Source organism: Physella acuta, unplaced genomic scaffold, assembly GCF_028476545.2.
Source record: "Physella acuta isolate Inbredline_101_S28 unplaced genomic scaffold, ASM2847654v3 ptg000281l, whole genome shotgun sequence".
NCBI classification, from domain to species: domain Eukaryota; kingdom Metazoa; phylum Mollusca; class Gastropoda; family Physidae; genus Physella; species Physella acuta.
This window is the reverse complement of record NW_026731800.1, coordinates 802,254-818,951: the sequence shown is the minus strand read 5'-3', so window position 1 is coordinate 818,951 and position 16,698 is coordinate 802,254. Positions and strand designations below refer to the sequence as shown.

The 16,698-nt window shown below is 41.1% G+C and overlaps 1 protein-coding gene across 1 annotated transcript in view; it reads left to right on the top strand.

Annotated features, from left to right (window-relative positions):
- Positions 1 to 6,038, top strand: part of LOC131939464 (uncharacterized) — a 34,351-nt gene extending 28,313 nt beyond the window's left edge. Inside the window, exon 4 of the mRNA XM_059297767.1 lies at positions 5,889 to 6,038. Coding sequence (XP_059153750.1) covers positions 5,889 to 5,962 — 74 coding nt within the window. The 3' untranslated portion in view covers positions 5,963 to 6,038. The remainder of the gene's footprint in view (positions 1 to 5,888) is intronic.
- Positions 6,039 to 16,698: the final 10,660 nt, after the last annotated feature.

The window sequence follows — 16,698 nt, the reverse complement described above, 5'->3', positions numbered from 1 at the left end:
GATAAAACTTCAAAAATAAAAATATTCAAACAAGACGTTATAAACACGAGGGTCACAATAGTACTTTTTAATCTTGGTAATCTTTTTTTTAACTTTCTAGAGAAATGTTTTCGGTTACAATTCAAATGCGTAGCTATTTCGAGTCAGCCCATCCCACATATAATGTTTTATGCTTAAATTATCATCCAACTATATCAAAATATGGGTCTGTCTAATCAATGAATAACCCACGTGTTTGATTGATTTTTTTAAATTCGATTTTTAATTTTTTGCTGAATTAAATTTTCCAGCATCTACCGTCGCAGTGTGATTCTAAAAGCTTATAGAATTAACGCTAACGTTTTTTTTTTTAATATATTCCTACTGTCGCGGTCCCTGCGAATAACGAAAAACAAAATACGCTCCGGGCGAAAAAAAAACAGAGCCAGAAATAACAAACATCAGCCTTGTCGTATCTGGGTTGGCGGCTTATAACTGGGTCATGTCGACTGCTACATCGTATTTCGTCTGCTTAAACTGACCACTGGTTAACCGGTTTAACGTTAATGCCCTGCGTGGGTTAGTCCAGCATGGCATTGGGCTTTAACAATATCCCTCTAACCGAGTTTCGGCATTTATCAGTTAAAATATATTTAAAGGTTATTGGGTACGTTTGCTTTCTTAACAAAAGTAACACTTATACCTACCCCCACCACAACCCCTTTAAGTCGAAATAGACTTTACCAGTGTCCGTGCCTCCCACGCGGAGATTTTAAGTGCCCCCCCCACTTCCACTCTCCCCGGGGAAATATTTTGTGTAAAAAAAATAGTTTTATTTCCTTACCGAAAAGTATATGAACTTAGTTTAATTCCTTACGGAAATGTTTATGAACGTGAAAGAGGTTTTTATGCGTCAATTACAACAGTGTGGTGCTGATGTCGTCAATTAGAAAAGTGTGGTGCTGGCGTCGGATGTCCGTTGTTAGAATACTGTGGTTGTTGTCTGAAAATTGTGCGCATGCCCCGCGGAGAGTGTTTTATATCCGCAATTATTTTCATTGTCTGCACTTGGTCGTCTCGATCATTAAGTATAGACTTGGATGACTGGGGCTGGAGGGTGGGTGAGGTGAGGGTGGGGAGCTGAAGGTGGGGGAGGTGATGGTGGAGGTATGGGGGTGGGGTGGGGGAGGAGAGGGTGGAGGTATGAAGGTGTGGTGGGGGAGGTGATGGTGGAGGTATGAGGGTGTCGTGGGGGAGATGATGGTGGAGGTATGAGGGTGTGGTGGGGGAGGTGATGGTGGAGGTATGAGGGTGTGGTGGGGAGGTGATGGTGGAGGTGTAAGGGTGTGGTGGGGGAGGTGATGGTGGAGGTATGAGGGTGTGGTGGGGGAGGTGATGGTGGAGGTATGAGGGTGTGGTGGGGGAGGTGATGGTGGAGGTGTAAGGGTGTGGTGGGGGAGGTGATGGTGGAGGTATGAGGGTGTGGTGGGGGAGGTGATGGTGGAGGTATGAGGGTGTGGTGGGGGAGGTGATGGTGGAGGTATGAGGGTGTGGTGGGGGAGGTAATGGTGGAGGTGTAAGGGTGTGGTGGGGGAGGTGATGGTGGAGGTATGAGGGTGTGGTGGGGGAGGTGATGGTGGAGGTATGAGGGTGTGGTGGGGGAGGTGATGGTGGAGGTATGAGGGTGTGGTGGGGGAGGTGATGGTGGAGGTATGAGGGTGTGGTGGGGGAGGTGATGGTGGAGGTAAGAGGGTGGGGTGGGGGAGGTAATGGTGGAGGTGTAAGGGTGTGGTGGGGGAGTTGATGGTGGAGGTATGAGGGTGGGGTGGGGTGGGGGAGGTGATGGTGGAGGTATGAGGGTGTGGTGGGGGAGGTGATGGTGGAGGTATGAGGGTGTGGTGGGGGAGGTGATGGTGGAGGTATGAGGGTGGGGTGGGGGAGGTGATGGTGGAGGTATGGGGGTGTGGTGGGGGAGGCGATGGTGGAGGTATGGAGGTGGGGTGGGGTGGGGGAGGTGATGGTGGAGGTGTGAGGGTGAGGTGGGGGAGGTGATGGTGGAGGTATGGGGGTGTGGTGGGGGAGGCGATGGTGGAGGTATGGAGGTGGGGTGGGGTGGGGGAGGTGATGGTGGAGGTGTGAGGGTGTGGTGGGGGAGGTGATGGTGGAGGTATGGGGGTGTGGTGGGGGAGGTGATGGTGGAGGTATGGGGGTGTGGTGGGGGAGGCGATGGTGGAGGTATGGAGGTGGGGTGGGGTGGGGGAGGTGATGGTGGAGGTGTGAGGGTGTGGTGGGGGAGGTGATGGTGGAGGTATGGGGGTGTGGTGGGGGAGGTGATGTTGGAGGTTTGAGGGGGGGGTGGGGTGGGGGAGGTGATGGTGGAGGTATGAGGGTGGGGTGGGGGAGGTGAGGGTGGGAAGCTGAAGGTGGGGGAGGTGATGGTGGAGGTATGAGGGTGGGGTGGGGGAGGTGATGGTGGAGGTATGAGGGTGGGGTGGGGGAGGTGAGGGTGGGGAGCTGAAGGTGGGGGAGGTGATGGTGGAGGTATGAGGGTGGGGTGGGGGAGGTGATGGTGGAGGTATGAGGGTGTGGTGGGGGAGGTGATGGTGGAGGTATGAGGGTGTGGTGGGGGAGGTGATGGTGGAGGTATGAGGGTGGGGTGAGGTGGTGATGTTGGAGGTATGAGGGATGGTGGTGGGGGAGGTGAGGTAATAGGTATGAGGGTGGGGGGAGGTGATGTTGGCGGTATGAGGGTGGAGGTGGTGAGAATGGAGGTATGAGGGTGGGGGTGGGGGAGGTGATGGTTGAGGTGTAAGGGTGGGGAGGTTGTGAGAGTTGAAGGCGGTAGTTGGTGAGGGATGAGGTGTGGGTGACTGCGGATTCGATGCGTGTTGTTTTGAGGGGAGTTGATAATTTATAGAGATAGATGGAGAAATGATTATGAGGTTTGGGGGTAGGGTGAGGGAGGAGTATGTGATCTGATGATATGTTAGAGTAGGCTGGCTACTGAGAAATGAAAGAGGAAGGGGGGGGGTGGCATTTCTAAGCTAAATGAGGTTGTGAGCGAATGTACCTACTAACTAAATATCTCACTAATATCTCACTAATATCTCAATAATATCTCATTAATATCACTAATATCTCATTCAAATGAAGAAAATAGTCAAAAATATCCTAAATTAAAAAGAAAGCTAAAATTACAAAATTATTATTAATTTTTTTTAACTTATAAAAACCTTTTAAAAATCAACAATTTAAATGCGTAAGAGAAAAAAATGAATGTTTCTTTCTTTAATGAAATCATTACTCGGTAAAATTTATTCAACATGTTCGTAGGCCTACATGTTCAACGAATACGGGGTCAGAATTGATTGCGTTCATTTTTTTTTAATTTACATCCGATTGGCTACGTAAGAAAACACACCGTAGGCCAACCATTAAAAAATATTGCCCATAAGGTCCTAGGTGCTTTGACCCTATGGTCAAAGCTCCGCTGTGGTCAAACCCCCTATGGTCAAAGCACCTGTGGTCAAAGATCCGCGCACCTGCCCATAACGAGGCTCTGATATAATTGTTTTTAGATGTAAATTAGTTTTCATTGTAGTTGAGAGTGTATCCAAATTTTGAAAAAAACAATTTGAAGATTTAACCACAAACTGACACACCCACCCACACACGGTCTTTAAACACCCAACTTTCCACACACACACACACACACACACAAACACACACACACACACACACACAGATACATCCATCCACACACACATAAACGGACACTGAGACCTAACTAAAAATAAAATTATTCCAGCGCTTTTACCCCAAACGTTCAACCAAACTGCATTATACTCCTGTAACCCCTTGTAGATCCTTCCTTTCACCACGATGATATTGCAACTTGTTTTTACTATAACTAAGTTTTACCCAGCAAAATATCTTAGCTCACACATATTTGCGTTCCTGGCTATTTTATGATAGTGTTGATGTTGTACGAATGTACAATAATTTCTTGGAAAAATGGATGGTGGGAGAGGCAGAATTTATATGCGTGTTGAAGTTGTATGAATGTACACAAATTTCTTGGAAAAAAAAAACTGATGGTGGGCGAGGCAGAAAAAAAAGTATACAATTCGTCTATAGAGAAAGGTATTAAATTGAACTTACATAATGGAAACGCAAATAAAGCTTTTTATTTAGTGTCATGGAGTTCAACGGAATAAAAAAATATATATAAATTAGATGGGAGTGTATGACGTGGGTAGCTTTTAAAATATTTCATCGAGATAACCGGGTAAATTCAACGTGATAGCCGGAAAAATACAACGTGATAGCCGGAAAAATGCAACGTGATAGCCGGAAAAATACAACGTGATAGCGTGATAGCCGGAAAAATACAACGTGGTAGCCGGAAAATACAACGTGATAGGAAAAATACAACGTGATAGCCGGAAAAATACAACGTGATAGCCGGAAAAATACAACGTGATAGCGTGATAGCCGGAAAAATACAACGTGATAGCCGGAAAAATACAACGTGGTAGCCGGAAAAATACAACGTGATAGCCGGAAAAATGCAACGTGATAGCCGGAAAAATACAACGTGGTGGTCGGAAAATACGATGTGGTAGCCGGAAAATACAACGTGGTAGCCGGAAAATACAACGTGATAGGAAAAATACAACGTGATAGCCGGAAAAATACAACGTGATAGCCGGAAAAATACAACGTGATAGCGTGATAGCCGGAAAAATACAACGTGATAGCCGGAAAAATACAACGTGGTAGCCGGAAAAATACACCGTGATCGTCCGATTGAAACAACGTGATAGCCGGAAAAATACAACGTGATAGCCGGAAAAATTCAACGTGGTAGCCGGAAAATACAACGTGACCGTCAGAAAAATACAACGTGATCGCCGGAAAAAACAATGTGATCGTCTAAAAAATACAACGTTATCGTGGGAAAAAACAACACGGTAGCCGTAAAGAAACAAAGTCATAGTCAAAGCGAAACAACGTGATAGTCGGAAATAGCTCGCTGTGACCCCGGGGCCCCACTACACCGGACAGTAAAACAGCTGTAGAAGAACAGAGCCAGGGGTGGATGTGTCCAAGAGGCCCCGGGAAATTTAAAAAGGGACCCCCAAGTGGAATCGAAATTTTCATACTGCAATTTTTCTACATTAAAGCCTGCCTATAAAGTCTACGTGTGAAGGGGATGGAGACTTGTGTCATGTTTGAGATTAGGTGCAAGGTTTAGGGGTATGTGTCTCACTGGTCTACCGGGGAAAATCCCGATGGGCCCCCAGATAAAATAATGGTGAGCCCCCAAGAAAAATCCCATCCCCCCCCCCCCCCCAGGTAAATCTCGGTGGTGCCCCTGGATCGTTGCTCTAATACTCCTAATAGTGTTCTGATATTTTTTTTATAAACAATAGGTTGGTATTTCTCTATATGTTCGCTTCAAGGCCGGGTGACAGGAGTACGGTTAAATCCATAGTGGGTAGAATCCTTGGGCGGCTCGCACCATAGTGGGTAGATTCCTTGGGTGGCACGCACCATAGTAGGTAGATTCCTTGGGTGGCTCGCACCATAGTAGGTAGATTCCTTGGGCGGCACGCATCATAGTAGGTAGATTCCTTGGGTGGCATGCACCATAGTAGGTAGATTCATTGGGCGGCACGCACAATATCCAGTCGATTCCTTGGGCGGCACGCACCATAGACAACACTGGCGTTACGCTTCAGACGCAACAGCTAGAAGAGAAGTTTATCTCCATGTAGGATGGTCTGTATCGGGTGGCATCAAAGGGGTCAGGTGCTGGAACAGGTTCTGTCAGTGTTAAGACGGTTATTTAAAGCTAATCTATTTAGACACAAACTGATTCTCTGAATACTTGTTTCTACTTCCAGGCGGTAGTTCTCCGGCAGTCACTCCCTTTGGAACCTGGCACGACCTGCTGATTGATAAGCGAGACCGACCCTAGAGCGCCATGGCGGAGGCATCTGTCCCAACGTTTGAGCCGGGACTACTTGAATAAATAAACAGAAAAATAAAAGTTAATAACTTTGTTGGTTGTTGATTTATTTTTTTTACAATATATAAAAAATATTTTTGACCTTTTTATTTACAATATTTACAACAACAAAATGATTCAATTTTATTTAAGTTTGTTTTTTTTTTTTTTTTTTTTTTTTTTTTTTTTTTTTTTTTTTTTTTTTTAATATCTGATTATATTATCGGTTAAAAACAAGACTAACTCAAGCCTAGGGATAGAGAAAGGACCTAGCACAGGGGTCGGCAACCTGCGGCTCGCGAGCCGCATGCGGCTCTTTTGATATCAAGATGCGGCTCTCCAGCTCCTTGAACAAATACTAATAATCTTAATAAAAAAAAATAACATATTTGAAATTTTAAAAAATGTTAGTGGCTCTTTAAAACCAGTGAAATATTGAAAATTGTAACTTTTGGCTCTTCCGCTTCAAAAGGTTGCCGACCCCTGACCTAGCACACCCCTTCCTTTCCTTCCCCCAAACTTTATCTAGATGTTCTTTTCCTGTCGTCTCCCGCCCTACCACCCACCAATATAGGCACCGCGGGGCTGACGGTGGAGAAAGGTTAGCCGTGTACGTGTAGGAGGGGGAGTTAAGAAAGTTTGACATTTCCGTAACAAGGGACTCGGATTGATCAGGGGAGGTAACCTTTGACGTTGACACAAGGGAGATAATCCGTCAATATCACACAGCTTTATGTTTTAAATACTGTATTATAATGATATGCTTCTACTCCAATTTTTTAAACATTGGAATATTGCAATTTGTTTATTTAAATGTTTGTTTATTAATAGAATTCTTAGAAATAATTAAAATTACAAACATAATCATTATAAGTAATTAGATAACACCTTAATACAATAACTACTGTTCACAAAATAAGACATGTCGACGTTGCTCACAGTATATTCAAGTAACTGTGAACATTATTCGATATAGTAAGTAAAAAAAAACGGGAATTATCTCCCCTAAACTTTCTCTAATACTCTTGAATAACACTTCAGGGGTTGTCAACACGTGATAAGACAATATTTAAATCCATTTGTGATTACTTAAAACTAGAATAGAATCTCGCAGAATACTTGTGCACCAAGTGAACTTCAAGCAATATGTGTATAGTAGTCGCGCAATATTATTAGTACTTTATAAATTCACATGCGTTTTTTTTTAGAAATCGCAAATAACGTAAATTACTACTTTCAGTCAACGGAAATTACTCAAAATTTGAAAGAAGGCAGAAAAGTAGATCCTTTACTTATATGTGAAATTTCCTTCATCTATCTGAAACATTACTCAAGTTATAGGCTTTGAAAGATTGAAAGTAGAATAAGTTCCACCTCCGGTTACCGGAAATCGCTGAAAAATTAATACAAAACTACAAATTTGATATTATACTTATGTATGAAATTTCATCAACCTAGCTGTAAGGGTACCCAATTTATCGTGTTTACACACACACACACACACACACACACACACACACACACATACGGACTCAAGGAGGTGTAAAACGTCGAGATTTGCAAAAATCTCGATTTTTTTTTTTTGCACGATTACAATACTTTCTCTATAGGCCTACTTTGTATACGAGAAAGTAAAAACAAATAATGTGGATAATAATTATTAAAGAGGACCTGGGTGCTTAGACCTATGAATACCCACAATATGGTGTGTGTAATAAGGTAAGCATCAACGACTTCGACATACAAGGGATCAGTGTTTCTTCCAGACTTTTTTCTACGGGTGGGGGGGGGGGGCACTTGAAATTTTCCGGGGGGGGGGGGACATTTTCCGGGGAGGGGTGGACACTGGTAAAAGTATATGTTTTCTATGTAAATTCCATTTCGTTCGAAAGAGGGGGGGGGGGGCGGTAGACTTTCTTCGAGGGGGGGGGGGGCTCTGCAAGGGATACTATTGATTCCCTAACGTGGACGTTCTATGAACTCAAGCCCATGATCCGAACCCAAGACTTTCGTGTTAGCACTTGAAAGCTCTACCGTCCAACCATGCCCTCCCTGTGATAGGTTTATAGGTCTGTGTAAACGTGAAACAGTATAGAAGTATTGTAAGGATATGTTAAATGAATGTCTGTTGATAAATACGAGTAAGGTAAAATAAAAGGAAGATTAAAGGCAACAGCATGAAAAAGGAAAGTACGAATAAAAGAGGTCGAAAACGGTGAAGTCTCCACCTCCTCATCAACCAAGTCCTCACTCCTCCTCAAGATTTACTTCTTCTATCCTCCCACTTCACGCCATCCTCTCGCCAACCTATCATCTTACCTCAAGCCACTACTTTACACTCACATCCCAACCCCCACAACTCCAACCCACACCATCCCAGCCCACACTACCCAACCCCCACAACCCAGCACACACCACGCAAACCCCGCAACCCCAGCCAACACTACCCAACCCCCACAAAACCCAGCCCAGACCAACCCATCCCAGCCCACACCTCCTAACCCTCACAAACCCCAGCCCACACCACCCCAGCCCCACCACAAGACCCAGCCCACACCACTCAACCCCCCCCCCCACACACACACAACCCCAGCCCCCACCACCTAACCCCCACAAAACCCAGCCCACACCACCCAACCCCCCCCCCCACACACACACAACCCCAGCCCACACCACCCTAGCCCCCCCCCCACATGACCCAGCCCACACCACCCAACTCCCCCCCTCCCACACACACACAAACAACCCCAGCCCACACCACCCCAGCCCCCTTTACCTAAAATAACGTCAAAAGCAGGATTGATGAGGTCTGGCATCTTTTTAAAAAATCAATTTTGGTGGGATTTTGATAATTTCAGATTTTGAGTAGATTATGCTTTGAGCTTTTCTTTTGAGACAATATTATATTCCAAATCCCAGTAGGATTGTTTAGATTTGAGTTTCTGGTTTCAGTTATGAAATAATAAAGTTTAAGATTCTTCAACTTTTATTTTTTAATATTACCTACAGAATTATGTGTATTTCCAATAGTAAATCTCGACTGAATCTGGTGGCTCCATTATGAAGATGTATTTGAATTAAACAACATTGCGCATGTGTACCTCTTCCTATAAGTACACAACACAGCAGAGTGAGAGAGGACAATCCCAGTGGAGCAAGACATTCGGAATAGAAGATGGAGATAGATAGGCCATAGGTTATGGTAGCCGTCAACAATTAGTATTGACAGACAGGGCACATCCATGTATATTATATATAGAAACAGAGAGAGACCATTGATGATTGAGTACTCTTCATGAAAACCTTTTTCAAGAAAGTGATTTAATATAATCTCTTATGTATATAAATAACTCTGCCTTCGTAATCTCAAATGGTTGGCAGTTTTTATTGTTTGTATCTAAAGAAAATCATAATTGAACATGTGTAGTATTAGCCCTATTTTAGTTACCTTAAAAAACTTTTAGTTTGTAAAATTAATGTGATTTCAAGTATTATTCACAGTCGACAATAAAAAAATTCAAGATTAGAGCGCAAGTTTACAAGTTATTTCCCGTTACCAAAAGACCAGGGAATTCAGTTCAGGTGCTAAAGTTCGTGTTGGTCTCTAATGTTATTCTAATTTTAATGTGTTTAAATGTAATAATCATCATTATTATTAATGAACAAGTAAGTTTTTTTTCTCTATAAACAATATTAAGTTTTTGTCGTTTATTTTAACTTGGAAATTTTATAAAACAAATATTTTTTTAAAACCTTTATAAAAAAATTGTACTGAAAAGTATTTTAAACATAAAACTAACTTGATTTCTTTATTGAAAGCTTGGTCGCTAAAATGTGTAAGAGATTTCATGAACGGCCAAAGAATGTACTAAAGAGTGTAAGTTTGCTGTACTTATTTTTAATTTCCAGTGCATTAAAATGTTGTTTGTATAAAGTGGAATTTTTTAAATTAATTTTTTGTGGTAATAAATAGTATTTCATTTGCATTCCGTTCGTTATTTATTATGAAACCTACATAACATACGACAAAAATTTGCTTTAAAACCTTATCAGTATCTTGCTATTTGAACCCTCGCGGACAATTATCTGCCCCTTTTTCATGTTCGGGTCAGCCAGAGTTTCTTCCAGGCATCTCTTCGGGGGGGGCAAAGCCCCCCCGAAAATTTTTTACCGCCCCCCCCCCCCCCCGAACGAAATGAAATTTGTATCATTTATATAGAAAATATATACTTTTAACAGTGTCCGCCCCCCCGAAGAAAGTTTACCGCCCCCCCCGAAGATTTCAAGTGCCCCCCCGGAGAAAAAAGTCTGGAAGAAACACTGGGGTCAGCTTTCAGGCGTAAAACTAACCATCCGTAACCAACAGCTCTTATGGTACACTAGTTATCTCCCCTTTCATTTATTTGTAATAACTAAACTAGATTAATTTTTTTTTATTAAATTTTTTTTAATTGTCTTTGGAGACGAATGTTTCTGGAAAAGGAATCACTGCATTAGAAGTAGGTCAAAATTGTAGGAGGTCAGATCGACATTGTGAACTAAATTTAAAAAGCTTACACTAATTACAGAAATCATTAAGACATAATTACATCCAAATGGTGTTAGGGTAGGGTGGCATGAAAGTGGTGTGCTGTAAGGACGCGGGTCTCGTAGTTTGAGTGCTCTTCTGCAGACAGGTTTTTATTAGCTTAATGCACTTTTATGCACCACCATCAAAAGTGATGTTCATTAAAGTAATTTCAATAAAATAATTGACATAAAAGTATGATAAATAAATAAATAATCTAACAACTTGTTTTGATGATTTTACATAAAGACGATAACAGACAATAATGTATGACACAGACAAGAATCAAAAAAAGGATGTGTTGTGGCCCTAACTAGTAATCGATTGGATGATGACGCATACCACCCGGTGGACACTAACAACTAGCCTAGAGGACCTAGTTTTTGCAGACGACTTAACTCTACTGGCCTGAATTTAAAAAGACATGCAAGAAAAACTAACCAGATTTATCTGTTTTGCTAACAGAGTAGACTCAAAATCACATTAACAGTACCAAAATTACCAAACAAAACAAACCAATATTTTTTTTAAATAATCAACACATAAGAAGACGGAGTAAAAGATTTCACATACAGTGGTAACCCGACATACGATGTGCCCCGACATACGAATACCCCGACATACGAGTGCCCCGACATACGAGTGCCCCGACATACGAGTACCCTGACATACGAGTGCCCCAACATACTAGTGTCCCGACATACGAGTACCCCGACATACGAGTGCCCCGATATACGAGTGCCCCGACATACGAGTGCCCCGATATACGAGTGCCCCGACATACGAGTGCCCCGATATACGAGTGCCCCGACATACGAGTGCCCAGACATACGAGTGCCCCGACATACGAGTGCCCCGATATACGAGTACCCCGACATACGAGTGCCCCGATATACGAGTACCCCGACATACGAGTGCCCAGACATACGAGTACCCCGACATACGAGTGCCCCGATATACGAGTGCCCCGACATACGAGTGCCACGATATACGAATACCCCGACATACGAGTGCCCCGACATACGAGTGCCCCGACATACGAGTGCCCTGACATACGAGATTTTGAGGTGTCGAGCGAGCTAAAGTTTACTATAAAATACGAGCAAATTTTAGATACGAGTAGACGGATTAGTGGGTTTAACAGTCCGTGGGAAAAAACCCGAAAAGTTGTAGCTGATTGTGCTCCAGAGCTATTTAATGGAACTTATCTAACTCATTTCCAAAACCTTCTGAAAAGGATGAACCAAAACAACCTTTTTGGGCAGGTTTATTTTAAAGGTTGCGTGGAAAAGAGGGAAGAGTGAAGAAAGGGTGGTGAAAAAAAACAAGCAAACAACAACAAATTGAAAAGCAGTGACCAAATTTGGGCGAAAGTAACAAAAAATTATTTAGTAACATCTAGACTCAATTATGTTTGGTGAAAGTAATGTTCTGTTCATTTTTAATGAACAAAGCGTAGGACTGTGTAGTCGAATGGCAGAACGTTCGACGGTTAGCCCGGAGGCCTAGAGTTCAGATCCCGATTCGGACACGTAAAGCAGGACGTTCGTGAGTCCACACAGCAGTAATGGGTGCCTTACTCACCACACTATCCCTTCATATGCCGAGGTCATTGAAACACATACACTCTACTTCATCTACATCATTTGTCTGGGGAACGAACGGGAAAAGATGATAATGATGAAGTGCACTAAAGCTCAAATCGGCTGATTTCAAGGTTCACACATAATAAAAAACCAGTTGTTTTTTTTTTCTTTGCATTACCTTTAATATGTTATTAAAAAATATATGTCGTGTATAAATAAACTGAATGCTTGCGAAGGATAAAAGGCCTCCTCTGGCCCAACACTATCTCCAATGAGAGATTACGAGGAGAAATGTAAATGAAAGCCGTTTCTGAAATAATGGAGAAAAAAAGATGGCGCTGGGTGGATCACGTGCAGTCCAGACGATATCACAGGAATGGCGCTGAACTTGGACGCCTCAAGGAGAAAGTAGGGAAGGCCTAGGGAAACGTGGAGACACACAGCAGAAAAACAACTGACAAAAGCAGGACTATCTTCGGGGACTGCCAGGGAAAGTCAATGGCGTAGCCAGGAATTGGTCATGGGAGGGGTTCAACTATTTTTCCATATGTATAATATATATATATATATATATATATATATATATATATATATATATATATATATATATATATATATATATAAATCGGTGTGAGTCCATGGGAGGGGTTATAACCCCCCCCCCCCCCAACCCCCCCCCCCTTGCCTACGCCACTGGGAAAAGTATCAGGGAAAGAGTTTTCTGTGGCGGTCCCATGTGTCTTAGGCAAAAAAAAAGGGAAAGATGTTGATTTTTTTTTAACATGTTAAAATTAAAAGTAATTATTCGTTGATTACTTAATAAATAAATTAGAAGTATAACTCCGTCATGTTAAAAAATTATTTCTATTATTTGAAAAAAAAATTCACATTTTCATATAATTTCTATGTTCACTCTAATGATCTATTTTAATGACCTAATGGTGTACTCATTAATAGATAAACGCTTGTCGCATAAATTCAGCGGTTCTCATGTTGTTAACTGTCCAGCTTGGGGTTTAGGTACAAAAACTAAAAAGTATAACCAAATTCGTGTTTTGTAAATTGATCTAACGTTGTTGTCAATACAACAATGAAAACATGATACTTAGCAAAAATTGTGGAACGGCGTGGCCGTGCGATTAGCGCACAACTACTAACCGTGAAAGTCTCAACTTCGAGTTCCGTATTCGAGTCCTTAGCACGTATATGAGTCCACCCGATCGAATGGTTTTCATGACATTCAATACATGTCCGGAAATGAATGATTCATAGACACAAATCCCCGCAGATTTAAAAAAAAAACTGGATATAAAAAGCGCACCCAGTCTTTCTAATTAAAATGTACCTTACTTTTTATAAGTGTAATTAATAAAGTTAGATTAGCATGTCCCCCATTTCCAGGTATCTCTATTTTGCGTAGTTCTACAACAGTTACAATCTCCAGTTGTATTTAAGGTTTTAAATATCTTTCAGGTCACAATTATCAGTTGTGCTGTCCGCAGATTTTTTTTTATTTTCTCCTATACAAAGTATAGAGAAAGTATTGTAATTGTGCAGAATAATCAAATGATATATGGACAGTTTTACACCTGCCTGATTTATTATGTGCGTAATATGAAGGACGTTTTTTAATCGTGCAAAAATCTAAATCGAGATTTTGAAACATTTAACATTTTAACAATTGTGTTTGTCTGTTAACACCATAAGTTAAATGCCGTTTCAGTTAGGTAGATATAATTACATAAATAAGTATACAATCTGATACTTAAATTATTTTTAATTTTTGAGTGATTCCCGATGACCGGAAGTGGTACTTTATTCTTTTCTGGGTTTTTTTTTTTAAATACCGATAATTGAGTACCGTTTCAAGTAGATAGACGAAATCTCAAACATAGGTAAAAGAGCTTATTCTCTTAACTCAAATTTCCGATTTTAAAAAAAAATGAAAATTTTACATAACTTTTTTGATGGTCCATTCTTTTTTTTAAAGTCGATTCTATTATATTTAAAGTGTGTATAATAGAGCGAACACTTGATGCGTTATAATGGGGTATTTCGCCCCATTTCCGATTTCTCGAAGAGACGATGTGTGGTGATCAGCGGGGAACGGATGTAAAGATCAACTCAAATTGTATGACGTCATTTATGAACGACCACTGAGTAGTGGCAAACTGTTTTCATCAGGCGGGGGAGGGATGTAAAGACCAACTCAAACTGTGTGACGTCATTTATGAGCGGCCACTGAGTAGTGGCAAACTGTTTTCAACAGGCTGACGTCACTCATTATGGCAGGCTTGTTATTGTGACTTTAGCTACAAGTATGCCGATGTAACTTTTAGTAGCCACTGATTAGGTAATTAATTGTGGGTTTTTTTTTAATCATACTTTAATTATTTTTCATCATCATTTTATTTTGTATTTACCTAGGCAAAAAATATACTGTAGTACCGAACCAATACATACATTTTTGCTCTAAATTTTCTATTACAGGTTGTTGGCAGTTGTGGTAGGTTGCTTACGGGAATTGGGTTGTGATAGGTTGCTTACATGAGTTAGGTTGTGGGAGGTTGCTTACAAGTTACAGAAACTAGGTTGAGGTAGGTTGCTTACAGGAACTAGGTTGTGATAGGTTGCTTAAAGAAACCAGGTTGTGGGAGGTTGCTTACAGGAACTAGGTTGTGATAGGTTGCTTAAAGACACTAGGTTGTGGGAGGTTGCTTACAGGAACTAGGTTGTGATAGGTTGCTTAAAGAAACCAGGTTGTGGGAGGTTGCTTACAGGAACTAGGTTGTGATAGGTTGCTTAAAGAAACCAGGTTGTGGGAGGTTGCTTACAGGAACTAGGTTGTGATAGGTTGCTTAAAGACACTAGGTTGTGGGAGGTTGCTTACAGGAACTAGGTTGTGGGAGGTTGCTTACAGGAACTAGGTTGTGGGAGGTTGCTTACATGAAGTAGGTTGTGATAGGTTTCTTGCAGAAACTAGGTAGTGGGAGATTTATGAAGCGAAATTTTTTGCAAATGTATATTTTACAATGCACCTGTTGTCTAAGCTCAATAACTAGCTTTATATATATATATATATATATATATATATATATATATATATATATATATATATATATATATATATATATATATATATATATATATATATATATATACCTGCACCAATTAATGGCCAAGTGCGAAGATTCTGATGTTTCAGGAAATGTTGGGGCAGATGGCTGTATGACGGTGGGGGAGGCAAACGCTGTAGATTATTAAAGAAGCCTTCTGTTATCCTAAGCGCCTGGTCCCATTGATTAACTTTAGCAGCTGGGATTCCGTCGATGCTAACTGATTTGGCTGGCACAGATGGAGGACAATTCGGCAAGAATTCTTGAGACATTGTAGCCTCGGTTGTTTTTTGTAGGGGTGTTTCTCTTTAATTATTTTTTTTTTTAAATAAGATAGTTTGGAACTTTCCTGTTCAATTCTAAACAAAGGCGAAATCGGGACTTGCCGGTACGTTGAACTGGAGTTCACGATAAGTAGAATAACCAATACCTATTCTTAGCTATTAACCAATGTTAATACATAAACCAGGGGTCGCCAACCTTTTAAGAAGGAAGAGCCAAAAGTTAATATTTACAAAATTTACAAGTTTTTAAAGAGCCACTAACATTATAGTTTTTTTCAATATTTTGATATTTGATAAGGATTTGGTATATAAATTTGGTTTATGATTTGAAATAAATAGCGTTAAGTATGAACTAATATTGATTCATATAAAAAACATACAAATGTTTCGCACAAAAAGTGTTTTAGCTAGCTCTGTTATGATAAAAGTGGTAATCAAATAATATAAATATTTGACTATCCCAAACCACTTTAGAAGCAAATAACTTTTTGTTTCTTTCTTTACGGACACCACTGGCTCAGGAGGCGTCTCCCATAGCCGGACAGGCCTCAACACGGTCAACTCCGACTAACTGGTTTGGGTATTGGTTTGATTACTGTATCGGTCGCTTCTGTCCTTCAGTTCTCACAGGGCTTATCTTTCACCCTACACGAACCCAGAGTCCAGTACCTGGCCCAACCGTAGGAAGCTAATAACTAAAATATTACGTCACTCAGGTCAAATTAATGCATACTGACAGGTAGAGGAATGCTTTCTGAATAAAATAACATTCCCCATTCAACGATATTCGAAAAAGTCGGCACTTTGGCAGTGGCAACCATGGAATTGTTGCCACGGGTCTGGCTAAAGTACGACTGTGGGGCTGAGCTGTTATTAATATTTGTACAAGAAACTGGAGAGCTGCACCTTGACATCAAAAGAGCCGCATGCGGCTCGCGAGCCGCAGGTTGCCGACCCCTGCAGTCTATACGTCTTTATTAGTTGTTTTTTTTTTATTATTATTATTATTTCTAGCAATATGTATGTCAAGGGAGATAACAACAAATTAAATGAGAAAATTATAGAAAATGTGTAACCAACGAAAAGTTAACCAAGTTAATATACCTGTATTCAGTAATTTAATGTGATATTACATGAATACGTTTAAACAAAC